Below are 25,098 nucleotides of genomic sequence, written 5' to 3'. Positions count from 1 at the left end.
TGCGAAAATATTAATATAAAGTTAATACTTATTCCAGGTAATAGTGATGTGTTATCAAATATTTTGTATTCTGTCCCATCTTCCAGTTCAGCACTGGGAAGGACTGGGCATGACAACTGACCTTGAGCACTGTGTTGGACATTCAGCCACAGGCACTGCTGCATGACATCGAAATTCCCAGTGACACCCTTTCCCTTGGAGCTGTCAACTGCAGCACCAAAGTTTTGCAAACAGCCACAGCTGTGTTTTCACAGTACAGCTCAACTGAGTTCTCTCTGCTTTATCTGTCTGCGAAGCCTGCTGTTGTGATTTGCCCAAGCTGTGTCCATAGTCTTTGGAAAAAAGAATTGGAATTTTGGGTCTCCTGTCTATATGTAGAGTTTGTTCTGACTCCTCAGGCTCTGCTGCTGAGTGATGCAGCTGTTGCAAATATTAGCCAGTAGTAGTGAAGTAATGCAACACCTAGAATATTGGATATTTTGAGTGGGAATTTCAGAAACCTGAATAATGTAGAACTGGCTGTTATTTCTGTATATTCTGGTGTGGGTTTCTTACCCACGTTTTGTAGAGACATTCAATGAAGGAGCTATTCAGGCAGCCATATGAATAATATATATTGGGGATGCTTTTTAGCCAGTTTCAGGTTTGCACAGAATTGTTTGAAAGGTAACTTTTCAACTTGCATTCAAATAAGAAGTTTTTATAAATTGTAACCTCTCTAATTTTTTAACTGTTATTCCGTTTTTCCAGCCTGTATAATGAGACAGGTCTTGTAGAAAACTGATCATGAAATTAACAACTTTATCACATTAAATGCTCACAGTAAGTCATAATTTTACAGGTTCTCTTCGGTTCTGACTGTTCTTAACTTTGAAAACACAGAGAGGTCAGAAGAGATAAGTCATGGGCTGGATTTAAAGATTCCTAAGAGTTTTAGGAGAAGAACTAAAGACTGCTCTTGTATTCAGCAAAATCAGATCTGAGGCAAAAGCACTTGGCTATACCCCATTGCCTTGCACACCCAAAGTATGTGTGTGTGACACACACACCAGTTTTATTGCTCGTGTTTCCCACACATGCACCCCTGACTTTCCTAATGGTAATTCTGTCCTGCCCTCAGAGCTTTTGGGACCACCTTGAAATGAGTGAGACTGCTGAAAAGAAGGGAGAAGAGAAATTATTATTTATGCCTACGGACAGAAGGAAATATGGGAACATGGTTATTTACTGTGGCAAATCCCAAATCCTTATTACCAAAGCTGTCATAATGGTGGTGCTGCTGCTGTGGCAGTGCTGCAGCAGACATTATTTATTTTATCCTTCAGAGGAAGGGACTTACCTTTATATACCTGCAGCCTCTCCAAAGGAACCCCTTTTCCATTCTGCAGATACAAGATAACATTTGACAAAGCCATGAGGAGTTGAATCTATTTGAGCTTTTGTTCTCTGTGTTGGTAACAGAGGTGCAGTTATTTGAAATATCAGCTAGATGTGTGAGGGGGAAGAAAAATTCAGAACTAGAATACCCAAACTAAAACTGCAGCAATATCTTGCCCTGGGTTGTCATCTGGATGAAGGCAGTACATTTACCAGGTTTTGAGTGTTTTAATTACAGATGTGCCTTAGTAAAGAAGATGCAGCTGAAGTTTGAGTGTAGCCTTGTACAAATTAGACAAGCTGTGATATAAAAAATAAAGTATAGAATAAAAACATTTTTAGAAAAATGGCATGGACAGCCTCACTGCAAGCAAGAGTCTTGTTTTTAATTAGTAGGCAAGTTCTGTTGTTTAATAACCAAGCAAAAAGAAGCTTGAATACAGTAAATCCCAATGATTTTTGCAGATTCTGTAATTGAAACATATGAGTACATATGCTTTAGTATATATGCTGATGTCAGACAAAATGAAGTGGCTTGTTTGAGATCAAAGTTGACCCATCTTCTGTTAATGTAAAGATGAGTGCCTTTCCCTGGATCTGTGTGTTGGTGGAAGGTGGGTTGTAAGTGTTTGTGTACAGTTGTGAGCCATCTGAGCCTGAAGCAAAATTGGGACCCCAGGGAAGAGGAGGGGAGTGGTGGGCAGTGGCCCACTCATTGTGTGCTCTGAGTGGTAGGGAAAGAACTGCTGAGTGTGGAAACTCAAATTTCATGAGGAGTTTTGGAACAAAAGTAATTTAAATTGGTCCCATTTTTACTTTAAGAACAGAACATTGAGTGTCTACCTTTACAGCTGTCTCTCAGCATAAAGACAGCCAGGCTATTTTCATATTTTCTGCAAAGATTTCTTTGAGGTTTCATTTGTTAGGAAACGTGTGCTCCAGCTTGTCACTACTGTGAGAATGGGTGGGAGGCCAAGGGAAGCATTTAGTTTACTGGAGTTTGCTGCATTTGTGGGATCCTTTGGCCTGACTTCAGAAGGTATTCAGATGGTTATAGCTGACTTGACATTACTGAGGAGAAATGATGTCTTCTAGCTGTTTAAACAAATTCATAATGTGTTATGGAAAGTATCTGTGTGTTATTAGGAAAAAATTCTTTACTTTGAGGATGATGAGGCGCTGGCAAAGATTGCCCAGAGAAGCTGTGGATGCCCCATCCAGCTTGGTCTAGTGGAAGGTGTCCCAGCCATGGCAGGGGATTGGAATGAGATGAGATGAGCTTCAAATTCCCTTCCAAGACAAACCATCCTGGGATTCTATGGCTCTCACAAATTGATTTTTTTTGAATCCTTATTTTTCTGACCTCTTTCTCGCTTCCAAAACAAGAGGGAGGGGAAATGGGAAGGTGACTATTGGCATGTCACTTTTTAGTTAATTCATGAACACATAAGACCTAACGTTTAGGCTCCTGGTAATTATTTTTTTTCTTTACACAGAAATCCCTTGCTGAGGGCAGGGATATTGGGTACTTAAGAGTTAAATAATCTTGCTTTGGAAGCAGCTGAACAGTTTACACTCCTTGCTGGGCTGTACAAAAATACTTTTCCTTTGAAGTACTCAGAGGAGCGGCTGAGGGTAAAACCTGGAATGGGGTTGTAGCTAGCAGGCTGCAGTGGGCTTAGCTTGGAGCAGCTGCCTGCAACTGCAGTCTGAGATGGCAGAGCAGGTCAGGGTTTATTTCAGATTTGCCATCACTGTCTCAGTGTGAAGGCTTTCTTTCTGAAATTCTTCAAATGCTATTTCATTTTTATAAGTTTTTGGATCAGGACACATTGCAAGAAATACAGATTAAAAATATCCTTTCCCATAAAGGTGTGAGAAATACAGGGGTCCTGTTGGAAATTCCTTGACTGCTTCTGATGTGATCTGGTAGTGAAGTGCATCCTGCTGCTGTCTGGGATGAGAAGGATTCACTTCTGCTGAGTGCTGTAAAACAAGTCCAACTCCAGTCTGGGAAGAGCTTTCCAAAGCTGTCTAGAACCTGTGAAATCTCAGGCCTGATGTTCCACCTCAGCCAAGCTGAGCTCTCAGTGCAGCAGGAGCTGACAGGAGAATGACAGCAGGGGCACTTGCCCCAAATGGAGGAAACTGAGCCATGATGTTTGTAAGAAAAGCCTTGGGTTAGTAGCACTGCACAGTGGGGAGCTGTGTATCCTCAGCTGTCAGAGCTGTGCATGGCACTGCTGGGTACTCTCCTGGAGAGCAAACCTTGCCATGGTGCACCCTAGCTCTGGTACACCTCGTGTCTCCTGCCAGGACCAGCAGTGGAACTGCACAGACTGAAGTTGCTCCCTGGTTTTCTAGGGCAACGCTCTGTCTCTTGTCAGATTATTGATCTTGGATTAATAATCTCTTGTCACGCGTTTTTTGGGGAGATGCCATTACGTGAAATTGTGGAAAACAAATTTCCTTCTAGCAATGCCACTAAAGGGACAATCAAAAGCAATTTCCCCAGTAGCTAATGAGGGGTTAAATTAAAATACATGGCTCTATCTATTGAAGAGACTATGATGGTAGTGCTGCAGGTCAGATCTCCAAATTTCAAGGTAGAGTTATCTATAATAATAATAATAGTAATAATAGTGATGATGTCCTTTCATCTTTAATAATTTCAAAATCAGACATTTGGCTGTTGGTAGGATCTCTGTGTTTCTTTCCCTGCTGCTCTATCACTGAATCTTCAGCTTTCTACCTCTGCCTTTTTTTTTCTTTTTTGAACAACAAAAGTGTCAAGAATTTAGTTGCTAAAATAGGCAGCATTTTCCTCTAGGGTTTCTGCTGTTGCTTTGCCCAGCTGAAAGGATAACCATAAGTTGTCAGGGTCATCTATTCTTTAAGAGGAGCAAGCTGCAGGCTGGCAGGAGGGCACAGGCAGGCTGCCCACATGTTGTTGCAGTGGCTGTGTGCTCTGTGTGTCTGCTGCTCCGGGATCACAGGGCACACATGCCGGTTCAGTGTGTTCACAAAGCTGCTCTTGGACAGGAATGGGTGCTGCTGCCTCTTCCAAAACTGTGCAGGCAAAGCAGATATTATCAGGGCTGGCCCTGAGGCATAAAATAGAAAGATCAAAGGAAGTGGCAGCAGCACACAGAGGCTCTTCAAAGCCTGAGTAAGGGAGGATTGATAGAGAAAAGGAGAATGCTCTTGCTGATGTAATCACAGCCTGTGAGACAGGTTGGTTTTTTTTTTTTTTTTCTTAATTTAAACAAAGGCACAAAGACAGTCCTTGTTTGTTTAGAGAGGTGAAACATGTGCCACAGAGATAGAGCAGGGATACCTCAGTATATAGAAGGTTTTCATGAGCAGTGTGGAGCTCAAACATTTTGAAGTGTCTGCAAAGTTGCAGTTTTTCTTATTTTACTTTGCACAACTTCTGCATGTGGTATTTTCTCACTTGTGGTGTCCATGTGGAATGAAGTAGGAAAATGGCAAAGAAAGGAATGCTTCTTTTCAGGCTGCCATCCTTATTAAAATGGAAGCTTATTTTGTTTTCTCTTGAGAGTGCAGGTTAAAAATTTCTGGGATTTGTATGAAAAGAAGTTAAGCACAGGCAAGGTGGAGTTGGAGGGGAAGTGATAAACCAGATCCATTGTCAAGAAGCACAGGCTTGTTCAGGCACAAGCTGTGAATTGGAAAGAAACAGTTGTTCTCCCCCTTTATCTGTGGAAAGGGGGAAGAAGAGGTGAGACTTTACTGGAACAGATGTGCAGGGGTGGAGGGAGTTTTCAATCTTCTCTGTTACAGACTTCACTTTATATGCTACAGCTGCAAAAGTGTTTCTGAACCTTCATTTTGCTTATAAAAGTCCCACCTTTATAATTCAAAGGGAACCTTGTGAAATTGTGACCTAGAGCATGGTAGTCCAGCTTTTCCACCCAAAGCTGTGCCTTTATGGTGTATGGTAAATGACCTGAGCTAGCAAAGTCTGAAATCCAACACTTACATGAAGACATGACTGAAAGCCTGAATGAGTAACTACTACCAGAAAGGAAATGCATATCAATTAATATTATTGCACTGATTTTTACATGTGTGGAGCTTAGGCAGGACAAGCTCTTGGTATGGACTGGAGGTCCATGGGAGGGAGAGGCTGCCCCCTCTGTAAGTCTTTGGGAAGCTCTTAACTCCAAAACTTAAAATCGGCTTCACCATTTTGCATTGCTTCACTTATTGATTGTTTTAGAAGAAAGACCTAATGGGATTATCTCAGTCCCAAAATGTTTTCCAGGATGCCAGAGATCAAAGTGGTTGTTTCTGCTGGCAAAATCTACAGCTTTCCTTCCCCTGTAGGTCTGAGACCATTTGCAGTGCAGTTCAGATTAGTACACAAGATTGTGGTTCCGTGAAGTTTGAAAATCTATCATGAGGGAAAAGTGACTGCCTATGTTGTTAAGTTTAATGCCTTCTTCTGGGGTCAAAGCTACATTTATAGTCTGCTGAATCAGTTTATTACCTTAACAAGGCAAGCAGTAAGGTCCCTGCTGAAAAAGGGATTCATCCTCTTTGTTGTGGAGTATGTGGGATGATACTGGCATTCTTGTGTTGCCTCATGTGGAAATTTCTAAATTTTGCTGGTCAGCATCAAAATGTTTTCTCCTCACCCTCCTGCATGTCTCTTCTGCAGTGCTGCTTCTACAGATGTGTGTGATTTGATACTTGACACTAATAGAAAGTGCTTCAATACACTTAAAATACTCTGATTTTGGTTTCTACTTAGCAAACCTTCAGGCACCAGGAAATTTGCACATCTTACAGAGCTTTGAGATGGGCTCTGACATGTACTTGTGTTAGTGCTGCAGGCACTTTCCCCTTACCATACACAGAGGCTAGAGAAAAATTCTGGGATGGGAATCCTAGCAGCTACCATGGCTTTTTGCTTTAAAATACATTCTTTTTTGAAAGCCCACCCAGATATATGAAGGACAGACTGTTCCAATCTGTTGTACAGGACAGTTAATAAAGCAGAGGTTTCTCTCCCCATAGAATAGGGTAAATTGATGGGTTCTGCCATCAGTATGGCATCCCCGTTCTTTGCTTCTAGTGAGCAACAGAATGAAAAAAAAAAAAAAAAGATATTTTAGCTGATTTCCTGTCTGCCCTACTGAGTTTGTGCAGCCACTTCTGCCAGCAGTTATCTGTGGCCTTTCGATTCATGCAGCCAAGTGAATTGACACAACTGCCATGCTGAGTTAACCAAAAAAGTTCCTCTGCTCCAGTGACTCTGGCAGAAACCAGTAGCAGATATTTGTAAGGAGTGTAAGATTAGAGCAAGCATATGGTGAGAATTCTGCAGTACATGCTTCCAGGCTCTGCCAGCTTGTGGCTTAGGTCTTTCCATAAGGATCAAATTCTACAGGAGAGCCCTTGATGGGTTTTTCTTTCATATTTTTTTTCCAGTCAATTACTTCATGTGTTGTCTAAATTTGAGAGTACCTAGGGAAGATCTGTTTTGGTTTTGGGGCTTGCTTATGACACTGTACTTTATTTTCTAAGAGCAGTGGAGTACGTTGCTGTGTGTAGTGCAGGAGGTGTGGAACAGCAGTTTTATTGGCATGTCTGACAGGTACCTACTTCAGTTGCTCATTAACAGGACTGGGGGGAAGACAACTAAATCTCCAGAATTTTTCTCATTCTCTTACTCTTCATTGTGAATTTTTTTTTTTTTTGAGCTGCAGGGGAAAAACGTTGCCAGGAAGTAATTGTTCTTTCTGTCTCTTCCTAATTCTGTGCAGCAGCTGCCTTGTCTTCAGCTGCTATTAATGGTCAGAGCTTTGTGAACAAAGGAGCATCAGGCTGATGTAACTTCTTCCTCTGTTAGACATTCCCTCTGAAGCCATCTTTTGTCTTGATGGTCCTATTGTAGCCATTCATATACTGATGAATGAACAGGAAGCTGATGATAGTGAGCAGATGAGTTTGATCATGAACAGGTTTTACTCAGACTCCAGCCTGAGGGAGTATATATAGGAACAGAGCTGTAGCACTGTCAGCTACTATGTCTGATTTGTTCATTCAGATTTTCTTTTGTGTAAGAAACTAGAAAAGGTTGTTAATCTAAGAGGAAATGTGCTAACGTTTTATAGAGAACAACAGTATTACAGGTAGAAATAAAGTAATTCTGTCTGTTGCCTCATCATACAAAGATAAGTTTACTTGAATAGCTATATTTTTTGGGGGAGATTGTGATTTCTTGAGCTAGAATGACTGTTTCAAGACTGATGGTAAATACTTTGATACACTGTTAGCTACCTGAAAGAGGCTGCATGTTGTGTGACAGTCAGTGAAGCATCCTAACCATGGCTTTTCCAGCACAGATGTTTTTCTGTTATGGCCTTTGGTGATTGTGATATATATTAGCTTTCTATAGATAGATAAACTATTCTCAAAATGCCTGATGGAATGGACTCTTACATTTATTTTTAAAAATGAACACCAATTCAGTGTTATTTAAATACTACAGACAAAATTAGAGGTTCCCCAGCAGTGGAGGGCAAAGATGAGCCTGTGAGTGTGGTTGTTCTTTTCACAATGCCTAGCCTTTCCTGTTTGTTTTTGTGATTCGCAGAGATTCCATTGACTTTGTTTTTATTTTTGTGGCTGTCACATTTTCTGCTTTTCCATTGTTTATATTGGGTTGAATGTGCCTTTTATGGACCTTGGTTAAAGGGATTCTCCCAAGTCACAGCTGTATGTACAGCAGGTTATCAGTGCTGATCTTGGTTAATTGTAATACAAGCTGGAGGTATGCACCAGGAAGAAAAAAGAAGCATCATAAAAAGCTTCTCAAAATTGTGGCTAAGATTTCTTTCCCTTCTTAAGAATTTCTTTCCCTTCTTAAAAAAGTGTCTTCTGAAAACCTTGTCCTTACACTGAAGATTTCGTGGGGATGTTGCAATTAGCAGGAAAGGTAAGAGAGCAAATTATCAGAGGGCAGAGCAGAAGACTAGACTTGGTGAGCACCATTGGGCTCCAAGAGCTTTAATGCTCCATATAAAAGTGCAGTGCATCATAAAAGTGGAAGAGGAGAGTAGATAATGGAGCAGACGGATCACAAGTTATGGATCATCTGAGTCATGTAACAGTGTGACATTCATGGAAAAAGACCTGAATTTTAGCAGTTTGGAAAAGAGGCTGTTAATGAGAGACTTGGAATAAAGTCTGATGTCAAGACAGTGATTAAGGAAAAAATATTGGTTGTTTTTGCAATATGATTATCAGAGCATTCTCAGTGAAATTCACAAAACAGCTTTACAGTAAAGCAAAATAAAGTAGATTTAAAAAACAGTAGGTTGTGTTTCGTGCTGTAGGATGGTGTAAAAGCCATAAGTATGTGTGTCATTCCAAAGGAATTAGGTAAAAACATGGAACATAGATGTATTGCTTACTTAAACACAATATTCTGGGTGAAATCTCAGCTCTGGAGGTCTTCATTGCTGATAGCCATAATTAAGAGGCTGTATCTAAAGCATAATCATTCCTTATTTTTCCTGCTTTTCATATTCTCCGAATTTCTGCAGTTAACAACTGTTGGGGATAGGTTCCTGTGCTGTTTGGATTTTTGGTCACACCCTGCATGGCTGCTTTTGACTTGCCCAACATTGCATAGGAATCCTGTGGCAGAGGAAGCAATCCCTCTGTTGGGAAGCATTCAGCTGCTTTAACCACAACACTGTATTTTCTTTTCTCATAGTATCTTACCTCATTCCCTGCACTGTCCAAACTTCCTGACATGTGAGGGGAATGTCCTGCAGACATTCACCCCACACTGCTGTGTTTTTGGAGTGCAGTTTGCAGCATTCATTTCCCAATCACTGAGGCATACCTCAGTGTTGAGGTGTGCCAGCAGGAGATACACAGCACTACACCCAAGCCAATAGGCTTGACTGGATTTATTAGCATGGGTTGTGTGCCAGGGCTGGAGGAGTTGGATGAGAGAAAAAAAGGGCAGCATGGGGTGGGAGTGAAGTGTGAAGGGCTAGTGTGGAATAGAGGAGAATTGAGGCCATAGATTAGTGACCATTTGAAGGAGGAATCATCTGGAAGAGATGGAAAAAGGAAGAGGAATTTGTGATTTATCCTGAAATACAACACCAGCATCTGAAATTTAAGGTTGAATTGGGCCCATTATTTTAATTATGGCAAAAATTTAACTTTAGAAGTTTCTGGTACCTGTTTCTTACCAGCCATACATAGGGTGCTGTCATATGATAAGTATGTGTATTAATATTTCTCAGAAAAAGCTGCAAAAACATGTTTTGGTTTACTGTTCTGTAAAACAGTTCACTTTTTGTAGTTTTTTTATTCAAAGTGGAATTTAATTTTGTTCTTAGATCAGGAATAAACTCCTTGTAATGAAAAGCGAGTGCATCAGGAATCCAGAATTCCAGAAACTTCCATTATTGTTCATTTGACTTTAAATAACATTAATTGAATCCTTCAGGCACCAAGTGCTAAGTTCCTGCAAGTGCCTTTGATAAATGAAAAAGAGCAAGGAGTGATAATTAGTTGGGTGTGGAATAATTCTGATTCTGGTTCAAGATGTCAAAGCATAGGCTGTGAGCAGGGAGTGAAACTGGCCATCAAGTCAACTTTTGATCTGACCAAGAGTTATGAATTGTGCACTGGACTGAGTTGTGGAGCCTGTGTTACATTTAAGTTGGTTATTTCCTGTGCAAAACAAAACAAATTAGGCCTGAAAGAGGGAGGATGGATTTCAGAGTGTGTGAAATGGAAATGTTTGCAGAGACCAGTTCAGCACTGTGCTATGTTAGAATGGAGCGCAGCCTTTGATTTTCAAGTCATTCTCTCTACTGGGGAGCATTCTTCAGTGGTGACTCAGGGTAGAGCTAATCTCACTCAAAATGGTTGCCAGTTGCCACTTGGAACAATAGGACCGAAGCCACAGGCTGCCATCAGGTGGTAGTTTTTAAGAAGGGCGATTTTTCCCCAGTGGATTTAAGTGCTTTCTGTCTGGTGATGTGAAAGATTGAAATATGCACTGAATTCTTGTAATGGGAAGTGTTGAAGCAGTGCATTACTCATTGCTTTGCCTGAAATGGAGAACCCAGTGCAGCAGGTATTTTTCTTTTGTGGAAAAACCCAAATGTTAAACCGTAATATGTTTTCAGGAAGAACTCTTGGCACCTGATTTACATGCTGGCCTGTACTTCTTTTAAAGTTCTCAGTTCCTCTCTGGGCAGGGGCATCTCACCTTCCAGTAAAGGAGATGGTGTTCTGTTTCACATCCTGTTCTAGAGCCTTGTCTTGTGTACCCACAGAAGTGACTTTGCCTTGTATTTGACCTGTGTTTCCACAGAGATTGTGCTGATTGGAGCTGACAGAGAAGTGCACATAAAACTAGGTGTGATGTTTGGATTTTGCCAGAAAACGTGCAAAGCAGGTGCAGAGTATGAAGGGTGCTGTGGAAGTAATGTCTTGAGAACTTGATGCTGGAGAAAGGGGAGGCAGTTTGGAAGCAAACAGGACCTATTTGGAGACCTCTGCTTTCCTTTTTGGGTCCTTGCCCTCTAAAAGTCACATAGCACATTAAAATGTTTTCATGTGGGCAGAAGCTATAAGTTGAGTACAATCCATTGAAGTAATTTGGGTTATCAGATGAAAGGAAGGTCAGATGATAAGTTTTGGAGAGGAAAGCTTGGAGCAGAAAGTGGGGAAACAGGGATATGAGAAGGCATGTGACAGCTGGAGTTTGAAACAACTTCTGTAAACTTTACTGGTTTATGTATTGGTCCAGAATGGCTTATAAAAGGCAAAGGTCTGGCCAAAAGGCAAACTTTGAGAAACAATTTAAGATGACCACTACCTTTAGATTGTAAACTGTCACAAAGATTTTCTTAGAACATTTTTTCATTGTTGCAGTGTAAGCTAAAGTTAAATGTAGAGACCAGGAGAGGCTTTGTACTTTATGACAAAATTCAACACAAGAACATGGTAATTATTCTCAAGTCAGCTATTTATAAGCTTAGAAATCTTAAATGTTAAGCTTCACAGAAATCTTTGCAAAAGTAAGAAGTAAGGGGAGGTGTCCAAAATATTCTGACTAATAGCAGCATAACAAAGAAGTAATGAAGACCCATAATACCCATTGCTGATTACAATATTTTTCTTTCTATAATATCTTGAGAGAGAGATGTGTGAAGGGATTTGCAGTCGACTGGGTCAGAACTGGGTGATTTATGGCAGAGGAATGAGGAAAGACTGAACAGAGTATGTAGCACAGGTACTTTCATATCAAGACAGAGCAATAAATAGTATTCCTTAGAAATAATTAATGCAGTGTGGGAGGAGCAGCTGGGGGAGAATGTGGAGAAGAAGAGTGGGTGCTGGCAAGTCTGGTCTGGGCAGTGAGAGCAGGCACTGCTGGAATCCCACCTCTGCTGGACCTGTGCCCCAGGGCATGCTGCGAGCTCTGGGAAGCAAAAATCCTTACTCCATCTCTGAGTTGGGAGCACTCTGAGGTGGTGGTTTGTTTGTCTCCATCACATCACTCTGAAAGACACAAAATCAGTGTTCTAGTTCAGGCTGTTCAATTTTCATCATATTCAAAAACTTTAAAGAGCATCTTGTGCAGCACAGGCTGAAGGAACTTTTCTATTGGCCAGAGATAGTATGGTTCATAGACTCTTGAAAGAGCGTACATGTAAATATTCAAAGATATTTGAATATTTCCATACTAAACTGAGAAACAGAGTTAATCTTAAGGCTGTGAACTATTACATTTCAGCCTTGAAAAAACTCTTTTTCATGCTGACTAAAGCTGACTGTCTTTTCCTTCCCTAATGGTACTTCCAGGCTGACTTGCAGTCAAGGGTAGTGATCAAGAATTTTCTAAATATTAAAACCTTTTTTACTGACAGCTTTTTTGTATTGCAACCCAGAGGATTTGTTCAAACCATGTAGCTTTGGTGCCATTTGAATTAGCACTCAGGCTGCCACTGTGCTGACAGCAACTGAAACTTCATGCTCCAAAACACACGCTCAAGAAGTGTGTCTGTTCATCCTTAGCAGATGCCAGCTGCTTCCCTTCTTTGTTTTGGGGAAGATACTGGGCATGACGTGGGAGGTAAATATAATGAAATTATTTCTATCCTACCACTACTTGATAATCCAACAACTGTACTTTTAAACTCTGTCAGCTAATTAAGACACTTAAGAGAAAATTATAACAAAGTTCTATTGGGGAAAAATGAGTTTTCTAAACTAGAGTATCTCCTAGCTTTTGAGATCTACAAGGTTAACATTCTAATTATTTATTGGATTTTTAATTTTTTTGTTCATACTAGAGCAATTTCAATTCCTCTTTGCATTCAGATTTTTATTCATCTGTTAGATTTCACTGCTTGCATTTGCAGCTGCTTTTCCTGTATTTGAGGGCTAGGGGATTAATTTTTACATTTGGCCATCATGTGTATATTTAATAGAAATGCCTCAAAAAGTTATGAGGATTCTGAAAAGCAAGAGTCTGGGATTGCTGTTATGTTGGCTTCTAATTTTTATGCAAATAGTGCAGGTAGCTTGGAGTCTGTTATTTGTCATGCCACAGTTTCTCCTAGAAAAATAACACATGTTTTGTTGGGTAGTGTTTGCAGGCAGTGTTTATTGTGTGACTGCCTCCCAGGCTCCAGCTGTGAAGATGTATTTATGTTTTCTCTGAGCAGTAATGAAGCTACAGCTGGCTGTGCATTCTCTGCTGTACCTTTTCCTTCCCTCTTCTAAGCATAGTCACTGAGACAAAATTTTAATTTTCAACTGAGTAGAAAGCTGACCCTTGCTGCTACCTTCTGCCTACTGCAGCATATTTTACAACATATCTTGATGAGCTTAAACAGTAGTTGAAGCATCTCAAGTGCAAAAATGGGTGGAGAGAAGGATTAAAATATCCTAACCCTTCTCTTTTGTGCTTCCCCTGAAGCAAAGTGCAAAGCTGCCCACTTTATATTGCCAGCTCCAGCTTTATCCTCCATCTCTGAATTTCACTGCAGCCCCAGGGGAAGCTGCACCTCTGTGGCTCTCCCACAGCTGCTGGACTTTGATGAGGACATGCCTTCGCTCTTTCCACTGGCCTCCCTTGGCAACCAGCCCTTTGAAGATGACCTCTTGCTGTTTGCCTGTTGTCTCTCTTGTGTTGGATTATAGATGAGAGGTTGGCGTGAGGGGAAGGGGGATGGAATGGAGTGTTGTGCATTTTAAGCCTCATTTCTTTCTGCATTCTCACCTTTTTTTTTTTTTATCCCCTCCTCTCTGGCTTTTACCTCTCTATATAGATAAAATGTTGTCATGCATATGGAAAATGGTTTCTGGCAGAAATACAGAGTTCCTGCTTGGCATGTGTATATAGTACAAAGGAAGTTTGATTAGTATTGTGGTAAGGGCTCTGCGTTCTTCTGTAACAATCTACTCACATTATTTCCCTTCCCCCATCCCTCTTTTTAAGTACAATATTGTTCTTAGTTATAGTGCAGCCTTTCTCTGTGTGCATGCTCTCTGTTCCACTTCCCTCCCTCTTGCCCCAGTGAATGCTTTCTCTTGGAGACAGGACAATATAATCACCTTGTTAATGAAGGCTGTGGTGTGAGGTGGAGAGGGATGCACTAGAGCTCTGTGGCTGGGTCACATTTGGCATGGACACCAACTACTTTTGGAAATCCAAAAAACGAGACTTTGCTAAATACTGAGAATATCCTTCATGAGGGCATTATAGGGGCAGTAGCTGTAGGGTAAGAAGTATGGTATTATAAGGGATGGAACACATCCAATTTTCACTATGGTGAAAGGTGAACAGGTGAAGTTATTTAGGACTGAACGTTGTAAGTAACAGTGTTTACACACTTTTACAAATTTTACCATCTCCTTTTTCAAATTTTCTTAATGATGAAAGGAATCTTCATCAAAGTGTGGCAAGGAGAGCAGAATGGTAGTTGACACTGATGTGGAATATTGATGAATAAAGGCAGGAGTAATGTATGTTTGAGGGTATTTTGCAGCAAACATGAAGAAAATAATCTGGATGTACCTGTGTATGCAGTTGGAATGCCTCAGTGCAGCATTCCACCCAAAATTAGAATAGGGTGTGAGGGGGTATCTGTGATCTCCAAATGTAATTAGTATATCTTTATACGGCTGTTTAATTGGATCTTCACTTTCTAACCCAAATGATGCCACCAAAATAATTTGTGTTATTTTGAATTCCTCTTTCTTTCCTTCCCTACCCTTTCCTGTCTAGCAAAGTTCCCCACAAACCTGAATGCAAGCAAACCAGCTCTGCTTGTTAGTAGCCTATTGCAAAATACACAAAATAATATCTTCTCTTGTCAGAGGTCACCTCTTACTACATCAAGGACTGCCTGGAAAGCCAGGATCTAGACCAGTTCAGGTGTCAGAAAAATGAACTGTAGTGAGTTTTGGACGTCTCAAATCAGTGTGCAGATACAAACAACAGTCACTGCTGATCTGGAGTCTCACAGTACTGTGAAATTCTGGGTCAGCATCAGATCTGTCAATCTGTTAAACCTCCTTGCTAAAATACAATTGGCAAATAAATAGTTCTGAGACTTTTCAGAGCTGTGTGCTTTTGTAAAATGAAATGCTACCTTCTCTGGTATGTGCACGTGTGGGTGTTGTCTTCTGATTCCCTTCTAAAAGTTTTGGAATTTTCATCACAGCCGAATTTTCAAAGTGCGCATCTTGTGTGCTTTTGACGAGGGAATGCAAAGGGAAATTTCTTTTAGGGTTCTTTATATGAACAGCTCCTGTCAGCTGGGTTTGGTAGTTTGTTTGTTTGGGGGTTTAGTTTTGTTTTGTTGTTTTTGTTGTTGTTTGTTTGGCTTTTGTTGTTGTTGAATAGTTGTATTCATTCTTTCTGAGCCCCTAACACTCCCAAAGGTTGAACAAATCCCATTATGTTGTACAGTCTTTGTCAGGGTGTCTTCATACTTCCTACTCCACTTTCTGCTAGAAAACTCAGTTGCAAAGTATTGGTAACTCCATATCAGGCCTTTAACTTAAGCCAGGGAGATCATATGGCAGTGACCTAATATTTTCAGTTGTAAGTCCCTGCTTGAGTGCTATGGGAGAAATGCAGTTTTTCATGAGATGTAAGATAATCCTGCTTTTCCCAGCCAGTTATAACTGTCTAAAGTTCAGGTAATTAGTGTGTTTTGGGGGGCTGTCTTGTTTGTTATAGAACAAAAAACTCTTTTGTTTTATCGTGTAGCTACTGGCCTTCTGCTAAAAGTAATTTATGAAGGTATATTTTTATTCCACATTTTCTGTCCAGTTTCTCCCATTCTTAGTGACATTGTGCATTCACTTTTTGCCAGCATCTTTCCAACAGTTTAAAGGGAGGAGGGAAAGCCACAATTGTAAATATGGCGTTGCTCTCCTTTGTCCTGTCAATACTATGGTAGGAGAACTCGGTGTAATCAAAACACTTAAATTCCTGAGAGAAGAAATCTTCCTTCAAACTGTCTACAGTAAGTACATCCTTTCATGGGAGTTTTGCTTTTTGAGATGCTTTAAAGGAAGGAGACACCAGTTTTCTGTTTGAATGGACCAGGAGCTTCCTCTGCAGTGTTTGGAATAATTAGTGTCCAGCTGCTTTGTTGCAATAGATTGCTCAGCTGCCTGGCTTAGGCAGTTCAATCCCTGCTTGTGCAGCAGATCTGGTGCAAATGTGCTGAGTTTAGGTTTGTAAATTCATGTTCTGTGCACATGCTGTGGGTATCAGTCCTAGCAGGAGGATGCCTGGGAATGTCTTTCAGGCAGTTCTCCTCCTCCTGAGGGATTTGAAGCTGGACCATGGCACAGGTGAATTGAGTTTGCTGATGAACTAGATCAGTGCTAAGATCTGGTTCCCTAGTTAACAAAACCTCCTTTGGCTGCTCTTCAAAACTTACTGCTCCTTTTCACATGATCTGGTGGACTTTGTGCAGCACTGGCCAGTCTGCACTGTAGAACTGGCCTGGCCTGTCCTGCATGGTGGATCTGTTCAACTGAGAATCTCTGGTTTTACATTCAATTATAGCACAGACTGGATTTCTCATCATCCCTTTTGGCATACTTCCTGGAGTAAGTGGACTGTGAGAGGATTTCAGGAATGCCTGATCTCTTGCTGTAGAGAAAGTTGAGTGGAAGCCACTTGTGGGTTCAGTGCTGACCACTGGGTTGGATGGCATGGTCACAACTGATAGCCAAGAAAAGCATACTGCTGAAATGCTCAGGTCCTATCATGTTACATTTTGTGGCAGTTTCGTTTTTTGCAGGATGTACTTCTTTAAAACAGAAAAAAATATGCCTGAAAGGGAAAAACCATATTCTAACAGAGTTTTCTACTTGTGCTGGCGAATAAACATTCTTCTCTGTATGGCAAAGCTGCAGAGTGATGGGGAAATGCTTCTGGCTTTCACCTTTTCTAAAAAGGCTGCTGTGTTCCAGCTCCAGCCAGCATAAAAAAACATCATGTTTTATCATGAGGCTGCAGAAACAATAGCAATGCCTAACCTTTTTTTTAAAAAAACCCTGCTCTTTAGTTCTTAAAAAATTCCTCCCTCTATTTGTACAGTTTTGGATTGCTTATCTGTAATGGCACATTCTGCTGAAGCATTTTTCAAATCATGACACAGTGGAGTTAAGACCTGAGCCTTTTCTTTCTGGTGAAGTCTTAGTTATGCTGGGTTGGAATATTGCAGTCAAGAACCTTAAATCAGTTTTTTGTAACAGGTTGCTGTGCCAATACAGAAGAGTAAATGAAGATGGAAAAGTTAAGTTCTTCATTCTACTGTATTTGTAGGTGGTAGAACAAATAGTCTTGTGGTGATGCAGTTGTATGAGTAGCTGCATTATGCTGAACATCAAAATTGCAGTGGTGGTGACAATTAGTGGTAAATCTCCATCAGCTGAGGGGACTCAAGCCTGTTTTCAAGAATGAGTACAAAGTTTTTAATTCTTAAGAAGTAGTTTTTCTTTTCATAGGTAAGGAGCTAAAATTTCAGAAGAATGGCAAAAAATTAGTGTTGTTAATGCTTAACGTGACTGGTTTTCAGCCTTCTTGGTCTCACACTGGTTATTTTAATAATCACTTAAGCTTTTTGTGTACCTGCTCACTGTGGAGCATGGGAACTGAAAAGTCTTTGATATAATCACTTCTTAGAAACAGCTAAAACATCAGTGTGTTACTAACATTATTCTCACACTTAGTGTAAAACACAGCACTGTACCAGCTACTCAGAAGAAAATTAAACCAGGACACTAATCCATGTCTTGGCAGTTTGTCAGCAAGGATGTTGATGTCAAGGCTTGGGATGTCAAATCTTCACTGAAGTGAAAGTAAATGACATCCACAGCTCTCCTGTCATCCACAGAGCAGGTTGCTTCATCAGAAAAGATACAGAGATTGGTCAAGCATCAATTATGCCTAGTAAATCCAGATTGGTGTTTTCAGCTGCCATCTTGGTTTTTATGTCCCTGGAAATAGCTGTCATAAAGATCTGTTCCATGATTTTCTGAGGTACTGAAGAGAGGCTGACCACACTGGGGTTTCCCAGATCTGTCTTCTTGGATGTTGTAGATGAGTGTAGCGTTCTTTTCCTGGCATCAGGGGTCTTCCCCCAATCCCCATGACCTGTGAAAAATAATAGAGCTTGACGTTGCAATTACAACAGCCAGCTCTAATAATTCACTAATTTACCTGGAGGCATCCTCTCAGATTCCTTGGACACCTTAGGCCAGGTTTGCATGGATGATTCCTGACTCAACCCTCCTTACAGCTGTTGGTTGCCTGTTTTGTTACCGCTTTGTGCCAACCCCATTCAGTAGCAGACATTTATTCTTTGCAATTCTTCTTGCTGTTAATAAACTTGTTAGTCTTGGCACCTCTTGCCAGTTTGAGCTCCTAATGGTTTCCTAATTCTCTGCATCTCCAAGGAATATTTCTGTATTTGTGAGTGTGCCCCTTTTTCCCTATGTCTATTCCATCCAACTAATGGTGAGTCTAGCACCAAAATACTGGATTGTCTCTGAATCAGACACTCTGCAGCCTCTAGTACTTTTTGGTGAATGAAGTTGTTGTTATTTGTTCAAAATCTGTTTGGTGACTTACTGCATTTTGGATAAACTATGTACACTGACTCCACTTTTTGTGTTTAATAAGGCTGTTTTGACAGAGTAGATGCTTACTGCAGAAGTGTACTAATGGTTTTCCTGCTTCCTATAAAACACATTGTTTGATTACCTTATTTCACTTGAGCCTTGTTGCACTTTAGACTTTGGATCCTTCCTTTAGAAGAAGCTTTCCTGGGAAAAGGGATTGGAGGAAGGAAACAAGACTTAGAGCTTGGAAGTGGTGGTAGGACACTGAGCGGCTGGGTAGCCAAAAGTATCTGAAATCTGAACTGAGTTACCAGGATATGCTTCCATACACCTGGGGTAAGCCAGGAAAGGAGCTCTCTTCCTTGCAGTTACCAGAGGCTACACCTGGTTTAGGAGAAAGCTTTCCCTGATGATAGAGTTCCTATTCAGGTTGACTCATTTTTTATGTTTTCTTTTGAGCACTGCAAAACCTCATAAATTTTATTTCAAAAGCCTATCTAGTGAAGGAATGTGAATTCATGTGGACAGAGATGAATCCATGCCAAGTGCATTCCAGGTGGGAAAGTTATATGGTGTGTCTGTTGTTTCAGGCTGTACAGCAATAAAAAGTTCAAGTCCTCACAAAAGGACTGAATAGTTCTGCTTCTTTTCAGAAGCTTGTGCACTGTAGTGTTTTGAACTTGCTTTTTACTGTGACAGTTTGAACCTACTGATAATTTTCCACCTCACAGAAAATAATTATTTTATTTATTTATTTATTATAGGTTGTCCATCATCTCTTTTGTTTAGTGTGTTTAAAGTAAAACATGTCTGTGATGGAGAAACACCCTGGATCCTCCCTGGGCCTGATAGATATTTTCATTTAGCCTTACTTTATTGTGTTCTGTGATTCAGTGATTAATTCACTTGTATTTTGACAGGAAACCATGAGAACATGACGTACACTTGCACTGGATGAGTCCTGTCATAAGCACCATCAGCCCCAGTGAATGGTGTTTCATTCCATGTGGGCATCTAATCAGAAGTAAAACCAGTGTTTCAGGCTTGAGTTCTTAAATTCACATGCTTGTATTGCACTTTTAGTTGATATCTCTGGTTTGGGAGATTACAGTATATTTTATCTGTCATGATCTACAGAGATCACTACAATAGTAAGCTTGTGGTATCCAAGCAGAATCTACCAACTACTTGTGGCTTGGAGAGGTGGAGTGCTTTTCTGGACAGAAAATTTTCTGTCATTGAAGCCCACGTCTTACTGGCCTTGTTATTGATTCTGGTTTTTTTTCTGTGTCTTTAATACATGTTTGTAAAAGGAAGAGAAGAAGCTCTTTCAGCTTCAGGTTTATACTGATTTCCAGGGACAAAACTGCAGAGTGTGCTTGGTGAGTCTGATCCAGAGGGTCATTCACACTTGGAAGCTGGTACAGAGTAACAGTATTCCAGAGCAAAGTGGCAGTGGAAGGAATTTCTGTTCTTTTGGCCTTCTACCTTCTTTAGTCCTTTTTCTCTGGACTGAAGTGGGTAGAGCTGTTATTTATCCTGTGGTTGGGAAAAAAAGACCAAAGCTTTTCTATACATGAGACAGTGTGTAGAAAGATCCTGAACTGTTCATGCAGCATTTTGTAATACTATAATGCCTTATCCTGGCAGGCATAAAAAAAGGGCAAAAGGGTGAAAGTTCTCTTTTAATCATCAGGACTTTTTAGGTGATAGAGTTACAGAGCAAAGTATTCTTCATCTGTTGGTTTAATGTTTGTCTGCCCTGTAACACTAACCCACATAAAATTGCTGCGGCTCTTTATAAAGTTATTTTAGACCCTCAGCAATGTATACAGATTTTGTAGCCTTGGAAAAGCACCTGAGTTGTGGTTTCAGTTTTACCCTTTTAGGCATGTGCAAAGTGCCCTAGCATATTTCAAGGATTTTGAACTAGAAACTTCTTAGATATGGGTTATGGTTTCAAAGCTCAATTGATACACCTATGTCAAGGGAATTACATCAAGGAAACGATTCCCTGTTTCTTTAGATGCTTAATATTGATTAAAGTTTGGGTTTGCTTAAAGGATCCCATGGACTCTTTGTGGAGTTGATTATGTTGGTATATCTGCCCTGGCAGTTTAGGAGAGGGAACTCTGCCTAACTCCAGCCTCTGTTTTTATGTCTGTGCTGAAGAGTTTATCCATCAGATACTGAGTTCAGAGTGGTTCATATTCCAGTAATAATACTTCCCCCCAAGCTTTTAGTTCTAAGTTAAATTGCTCATCCATGTGAGATGGTAGACAACTCAGCAGTGTGTGATAGTAACTCATTTAGAGGAGCAAAAAAAAAAAAGGAAAAAGGCTAAATTAAGAGCCTGCCAGGTACAGTGTGGCTTGTTTTTTTTCTTGGAACATGTTGGTGATGAATCTTGAAAAATAATAAGTGGTAGGAAAATCCCTGTGTTTTGTCAATTCACTGTCATGTTTCCCATATTTTACAGTAATCACCCAAGTTATTCAGAAAGTTAGGGCCCCACAAGATAATATAAATAGCACTCTATGTATTGTATCACTTGCAAAATGGAAGTCAGGGTACAAGACATGGGAGAAAAGGACAAAACGACAAGCTGGTGATGCAGAAGTGATGGTAGGATTAGGGGCCATTACATGGTGCTACTTTGCATGGATTAGTGAGGGGTATATATATGTAAATTATTGAGCAGTATAATCTCCTCCTATTATAATCATCTACTAGAAGGCAGAGTTGTCGTAGTGTTGGTATCAGTTTGTGGTTTTCTTCAGCTAGTTTGATAAAGTTAGGATTTAAGGAGAGACACTAAACTGGATGAAGTGCAGACTTTTTTTTCAAGGACCTCTGAAATTATGTTAATGTCTGGGGAACAGAAAGGGGTCTGTGAAAAATCCAAGGAAAAACAGAACAAGGAGAAGACAGTATACAGTATAAGAAGTGAGATGTATGACACTCTAGTTTATACACAAAGATATTATCCTAAGGAAGGACAGCAAATTTGGAAAAGACAAACAATTTGTAGGAAGCTCCTTGCCATAATAAAATTAGAGTAACTACTATAATTAGAGTACACCAAGTGTTGGAAGGAGGAGGAACAGGTTAAAAATCTGAAATTAAAACAAAGACATATTGTTGCCTAGTGTAAGAAACACAAATGTCTGAAAGGAGACTTCATGATAGCCTTGCCCCCACAGCATTTGGGTTCAGAAAACAAACCAGAGTGCTTCACAATGGTTAGGAAGTTACTTTGGCTTACATGACAGGCTTGTTTCAAAGGATGATAGACTTTTAATACTGTATAATTACTAAAAAAAAAAGTGATAATGGCTCTGAAACATGGGGTCTGGATCTTAATGATGTGTAAAGCTTTTATAAGGGACTCTGCCAAACAGTTTGTATTATTTCTATTGGTTTGCAAGGAAAGGTGGTTTGTAGTACCAAGGGGGGCTTTGTAGTTAAGAATTTTATATCTGAGCAAAGGACTTAAAATCACATTTAATTGTGATTAGTTATGATTTTTTATAAGCAAGATGACAGCTTACATAAAATAGCAAGGATTTTGTACTCATGGCATGCTTCAGAAATGTACTGAATTCTTAATGTATGCAGCCTTACATTTCAGTTTTTCTGGTGTATGTTAACTTAAAACAAATATACTTTAATCTATTATTTTTTTTTTTAATTTATATGTCTGTATGGTTTTGAATTCTAATGATTGGTTAAAAATTTCTTTCTGATTCTGTTTCAGATGCATCCACTTGGACTGTGTAATAGCAATGATGAGGAAGACCTGTATGAATATGGCTGGGTAGGAGTGGTGAAATTGGAACAGCCAGAGTTGGAGCCTAAGCCATGCCTCACTGTCTTAGGAAAGGTAAGGGGATAGTTTGGGGCTGCATTTAACTGTTTCTTGGAAGGATTAGTTCATTTCAAGGAAAAATCAGCAAGAAATAAATCCAGGGAAAGCTCCCCTTACTCCACAAAACATTCTTGTTTTGCCTATTTTCACTCTAGGTACTTCAGGGAAAGATGCTGTCCTAACTCAGTTGATAGAGGTGGTGATGGGGAGCTGAGCATTCCCTTTTTGAGCTCTGTAGGAACCTAATAAATATGAAAGCAAAAATGGCTTTTCAGCAGAAGCAGTATTGGAGTGGAAAGGGTGTATTGCAACTGTGATTCTTACTTGGTGAAAGCAGTCAAAAATTAAAGCATCTTACTGATTTTCCTTAGACACAATCTTCTGAGAATATATACATTAATTTCCTCTTTTTGGGGAAGTAGAAGTTTTCAAACCTAGACAGATTTATTCACTTTCATTGCAGGATAAATAATTCTAATACCAAGTTAATTTTATTGTACTGGTCAAAAATTAAAAATTTTCATAATCCTTGATTCTTGCCATGGAACGGGGCCTCTGGAATCTTAAATTAAGTGCAAAACTTTTCTCTTTGTTTTATGGGGTGAAGTCACTAATATGCCATTACTGCTCCCAGGTATGTTAAAAAAAGAAAGCAGAAAGGTGACCTTCTTTTGTTCATGCCTTAAAATTTTTGAGTGTTGAGGTTATTAAATGTTGGCATTTGAAGTCTAGAGAGTTTGAAAGTATGTGAAAGAGCATAGGCCACAAGTTCTACCAGTAACTGAGTAGTTGAAAACTACTGCATAACAGGGATTTATCCTAAAATCCAGCTGCCCAAATGTGGTAGGATTGTGTTGGTGACTTCAAGTTAGCAGTGTATCATTCAGAAAATAAAATTGCAGGTGGACCTTTTTTTACCTAAAACTTGGCTCTGTAAATTTATAAACAAAACTTGTAAAAGCTTCACCTTTCCAAGGAAATGGAAAACCATCTGCTTGTCTAAAAGTTGCTGCTGGTTTGACTTGTGGTACATGGTGAAAAACATCTCATTAAGAAGTGACTTCCCTTTCTATTGAATTTCAGCATAATACAGCCTTTTTTTTTTCTAACTTGGAAAACTGTTTTTGTTTCACAGAAATTCTAGGTCTTGCTTCTTTGTTCTTAGAAAGATAAAATCTGGGGTCGAGGTCTTGTGAGGGTGGGAATTAGAGAAGATTCAGTCCTGAAAGATGCATACTGATCCATAGGCAAACTCCAGGAGTAAGTTTAATCTTGAGGCAAGCAATTTCAGGAAGAAATCTGGCCAGTCCTATCTGTCAGGCTCTTGAAAATTATGCGAGAAAATAGATGTACAAAATAGTTCTATAAAGTTGAACCATAGGTACCCTGCACAAAAAAAAAAGAAGTTAAAATTCTATACCTGGCCCACTGCTATGTGCCAAATCCCACCATGTCCTCTGTACTCCCCATGTCCCCAAAGCCACACCCATCTCCAGAATAAGTTCAGCTCAGTATCTGCTGATGTTAGCTTCATAAAGCTTGGCCTGCTGAGCAGCAGACCCTGGCTTTGCTTCAGGAGCTCTGTAGCATCTACTTTGATGTATAATGATGGTGATGTGACATAGGGTGTGTCCAGAGAATTGGGACATAGAGTTCCAAATGTGCCAGTTTATATGTAGCAATTTCAACAGGTGAAAAGAGTCTGGCCAAGGTTCTAGTCAATACTGCACTACATTTCATTGTTCTGTATTTTCTCTATTTATTCTTCTCTTCCTGAAATATTTCTTCCCTATTTCATGCTCTCTGCTGTAGTTTCTCCTCTCCATCTTTTGCTAGCAGCCCTCCTGCTTAGTTCTCACTCTGCTCAAGTTATGTCCTAATTTAGAAGGACTTCTCAGAATTCCTGGAATATTGTTGTGTGCAAACAGCAGCAGGAGGATCAGCCTTGAGCTTCTTTCAGGTCTATCAGTTAAGTCAGCCCGATTATCTTAGCAGTGAGAATAAGTTCTGCTGTGGTTGTCTGGGTCTCTGAAAAGTTCTGCTTCCCCGCAGTTTGGTACACAAATTCCTATGTGAGGATTCAGTGTGGCCTGTGAACTATTTTGCCTGGGTAAATATCAAACCTGCTGCATGTGTATATGTGTCTTCTTCTGGTTATTTTTAGGATTTGGCAGCTGACTTAAAAGAAAATGTGAAAGGGAAAGGAATGGGAGAGGAGAGGAAGGGAGGGAGGGAGAGAGAGGAGGAAAAATAGAAGGACAAGGAAAAAGAAAAGTAAGGGAGTAGGAGAAGGAAAATAAAGGAAAATGGGGGAGGGCTGGTCGTGGACAGGGAAAAGAAATGGAATTTTTTCCATGTAGAAAAGGAGAAAGACATCAAGGAATGAAAACCTACAGTTTATTCCTCATTAAATTTGATTTAGCTTACCCCCAAGGTGGGGCATCATAGAGGTGATATTGTTGAAAGTTTTGATTATGGTGAAGCAGAATGTAGACTAGTTAAAAGCTGTAGAGGTAAATTGTATCACACATGAATCTGCTATGGCTTTATTCATCCTGTTGGTTTTGGTTGTCGATTTGGGGATGGTGTTTTTGTTTGTTTGAATTTTTTTTTTTTAAGTAAAACTTTGGTCTGTGTTTTTAGAAGTTCTACTCTAGTTATTTATCCACAGGTAGCTATACAGAATT

General features: G+C 40.0%; 1 protein-coding gene across 1 annotated transcript in view; it reads left to right on the top strand.

Annotated features, from left to right (window-relative positions):
- Positions 1-25,098, top strand: part of ZNRF3 (zinc and ring finger 3) — a 66,853-nt gene that overhangs the window by 13,938 nt on the left and 27,817 nt on the right. Inside the window, exon 2 of the mRNA XM_030286100.4 lies at positions 22,301-22,426. Coding sequence (XP_030141960.3) covers positions 22,301-22,426 — 126 coding nt within the window. The remainder of the gene's footprint in view (positions 1-22,300; positions 22,427-25,098) is intronic.

This window comes from Taeniopygia guttata, chromosome 15 (genome assembly GCF_048771995.1).
Source record: "Taeniopygia guttata chromosome 15, bTaeGut7.mat, whole genome shotgun sequence".
Lineage (NCBI taxonomy): Eukaryota > Metazoa > Chordata > Aves > Passeriformes > Estrildidae > Taeniopygia > Taeniopygia guttata.
The sequence above is the reverse complement of the archived record's forward strand: the minus strand, read 5'-3'. Positions and strand labels throughout refer to the sequence as shown.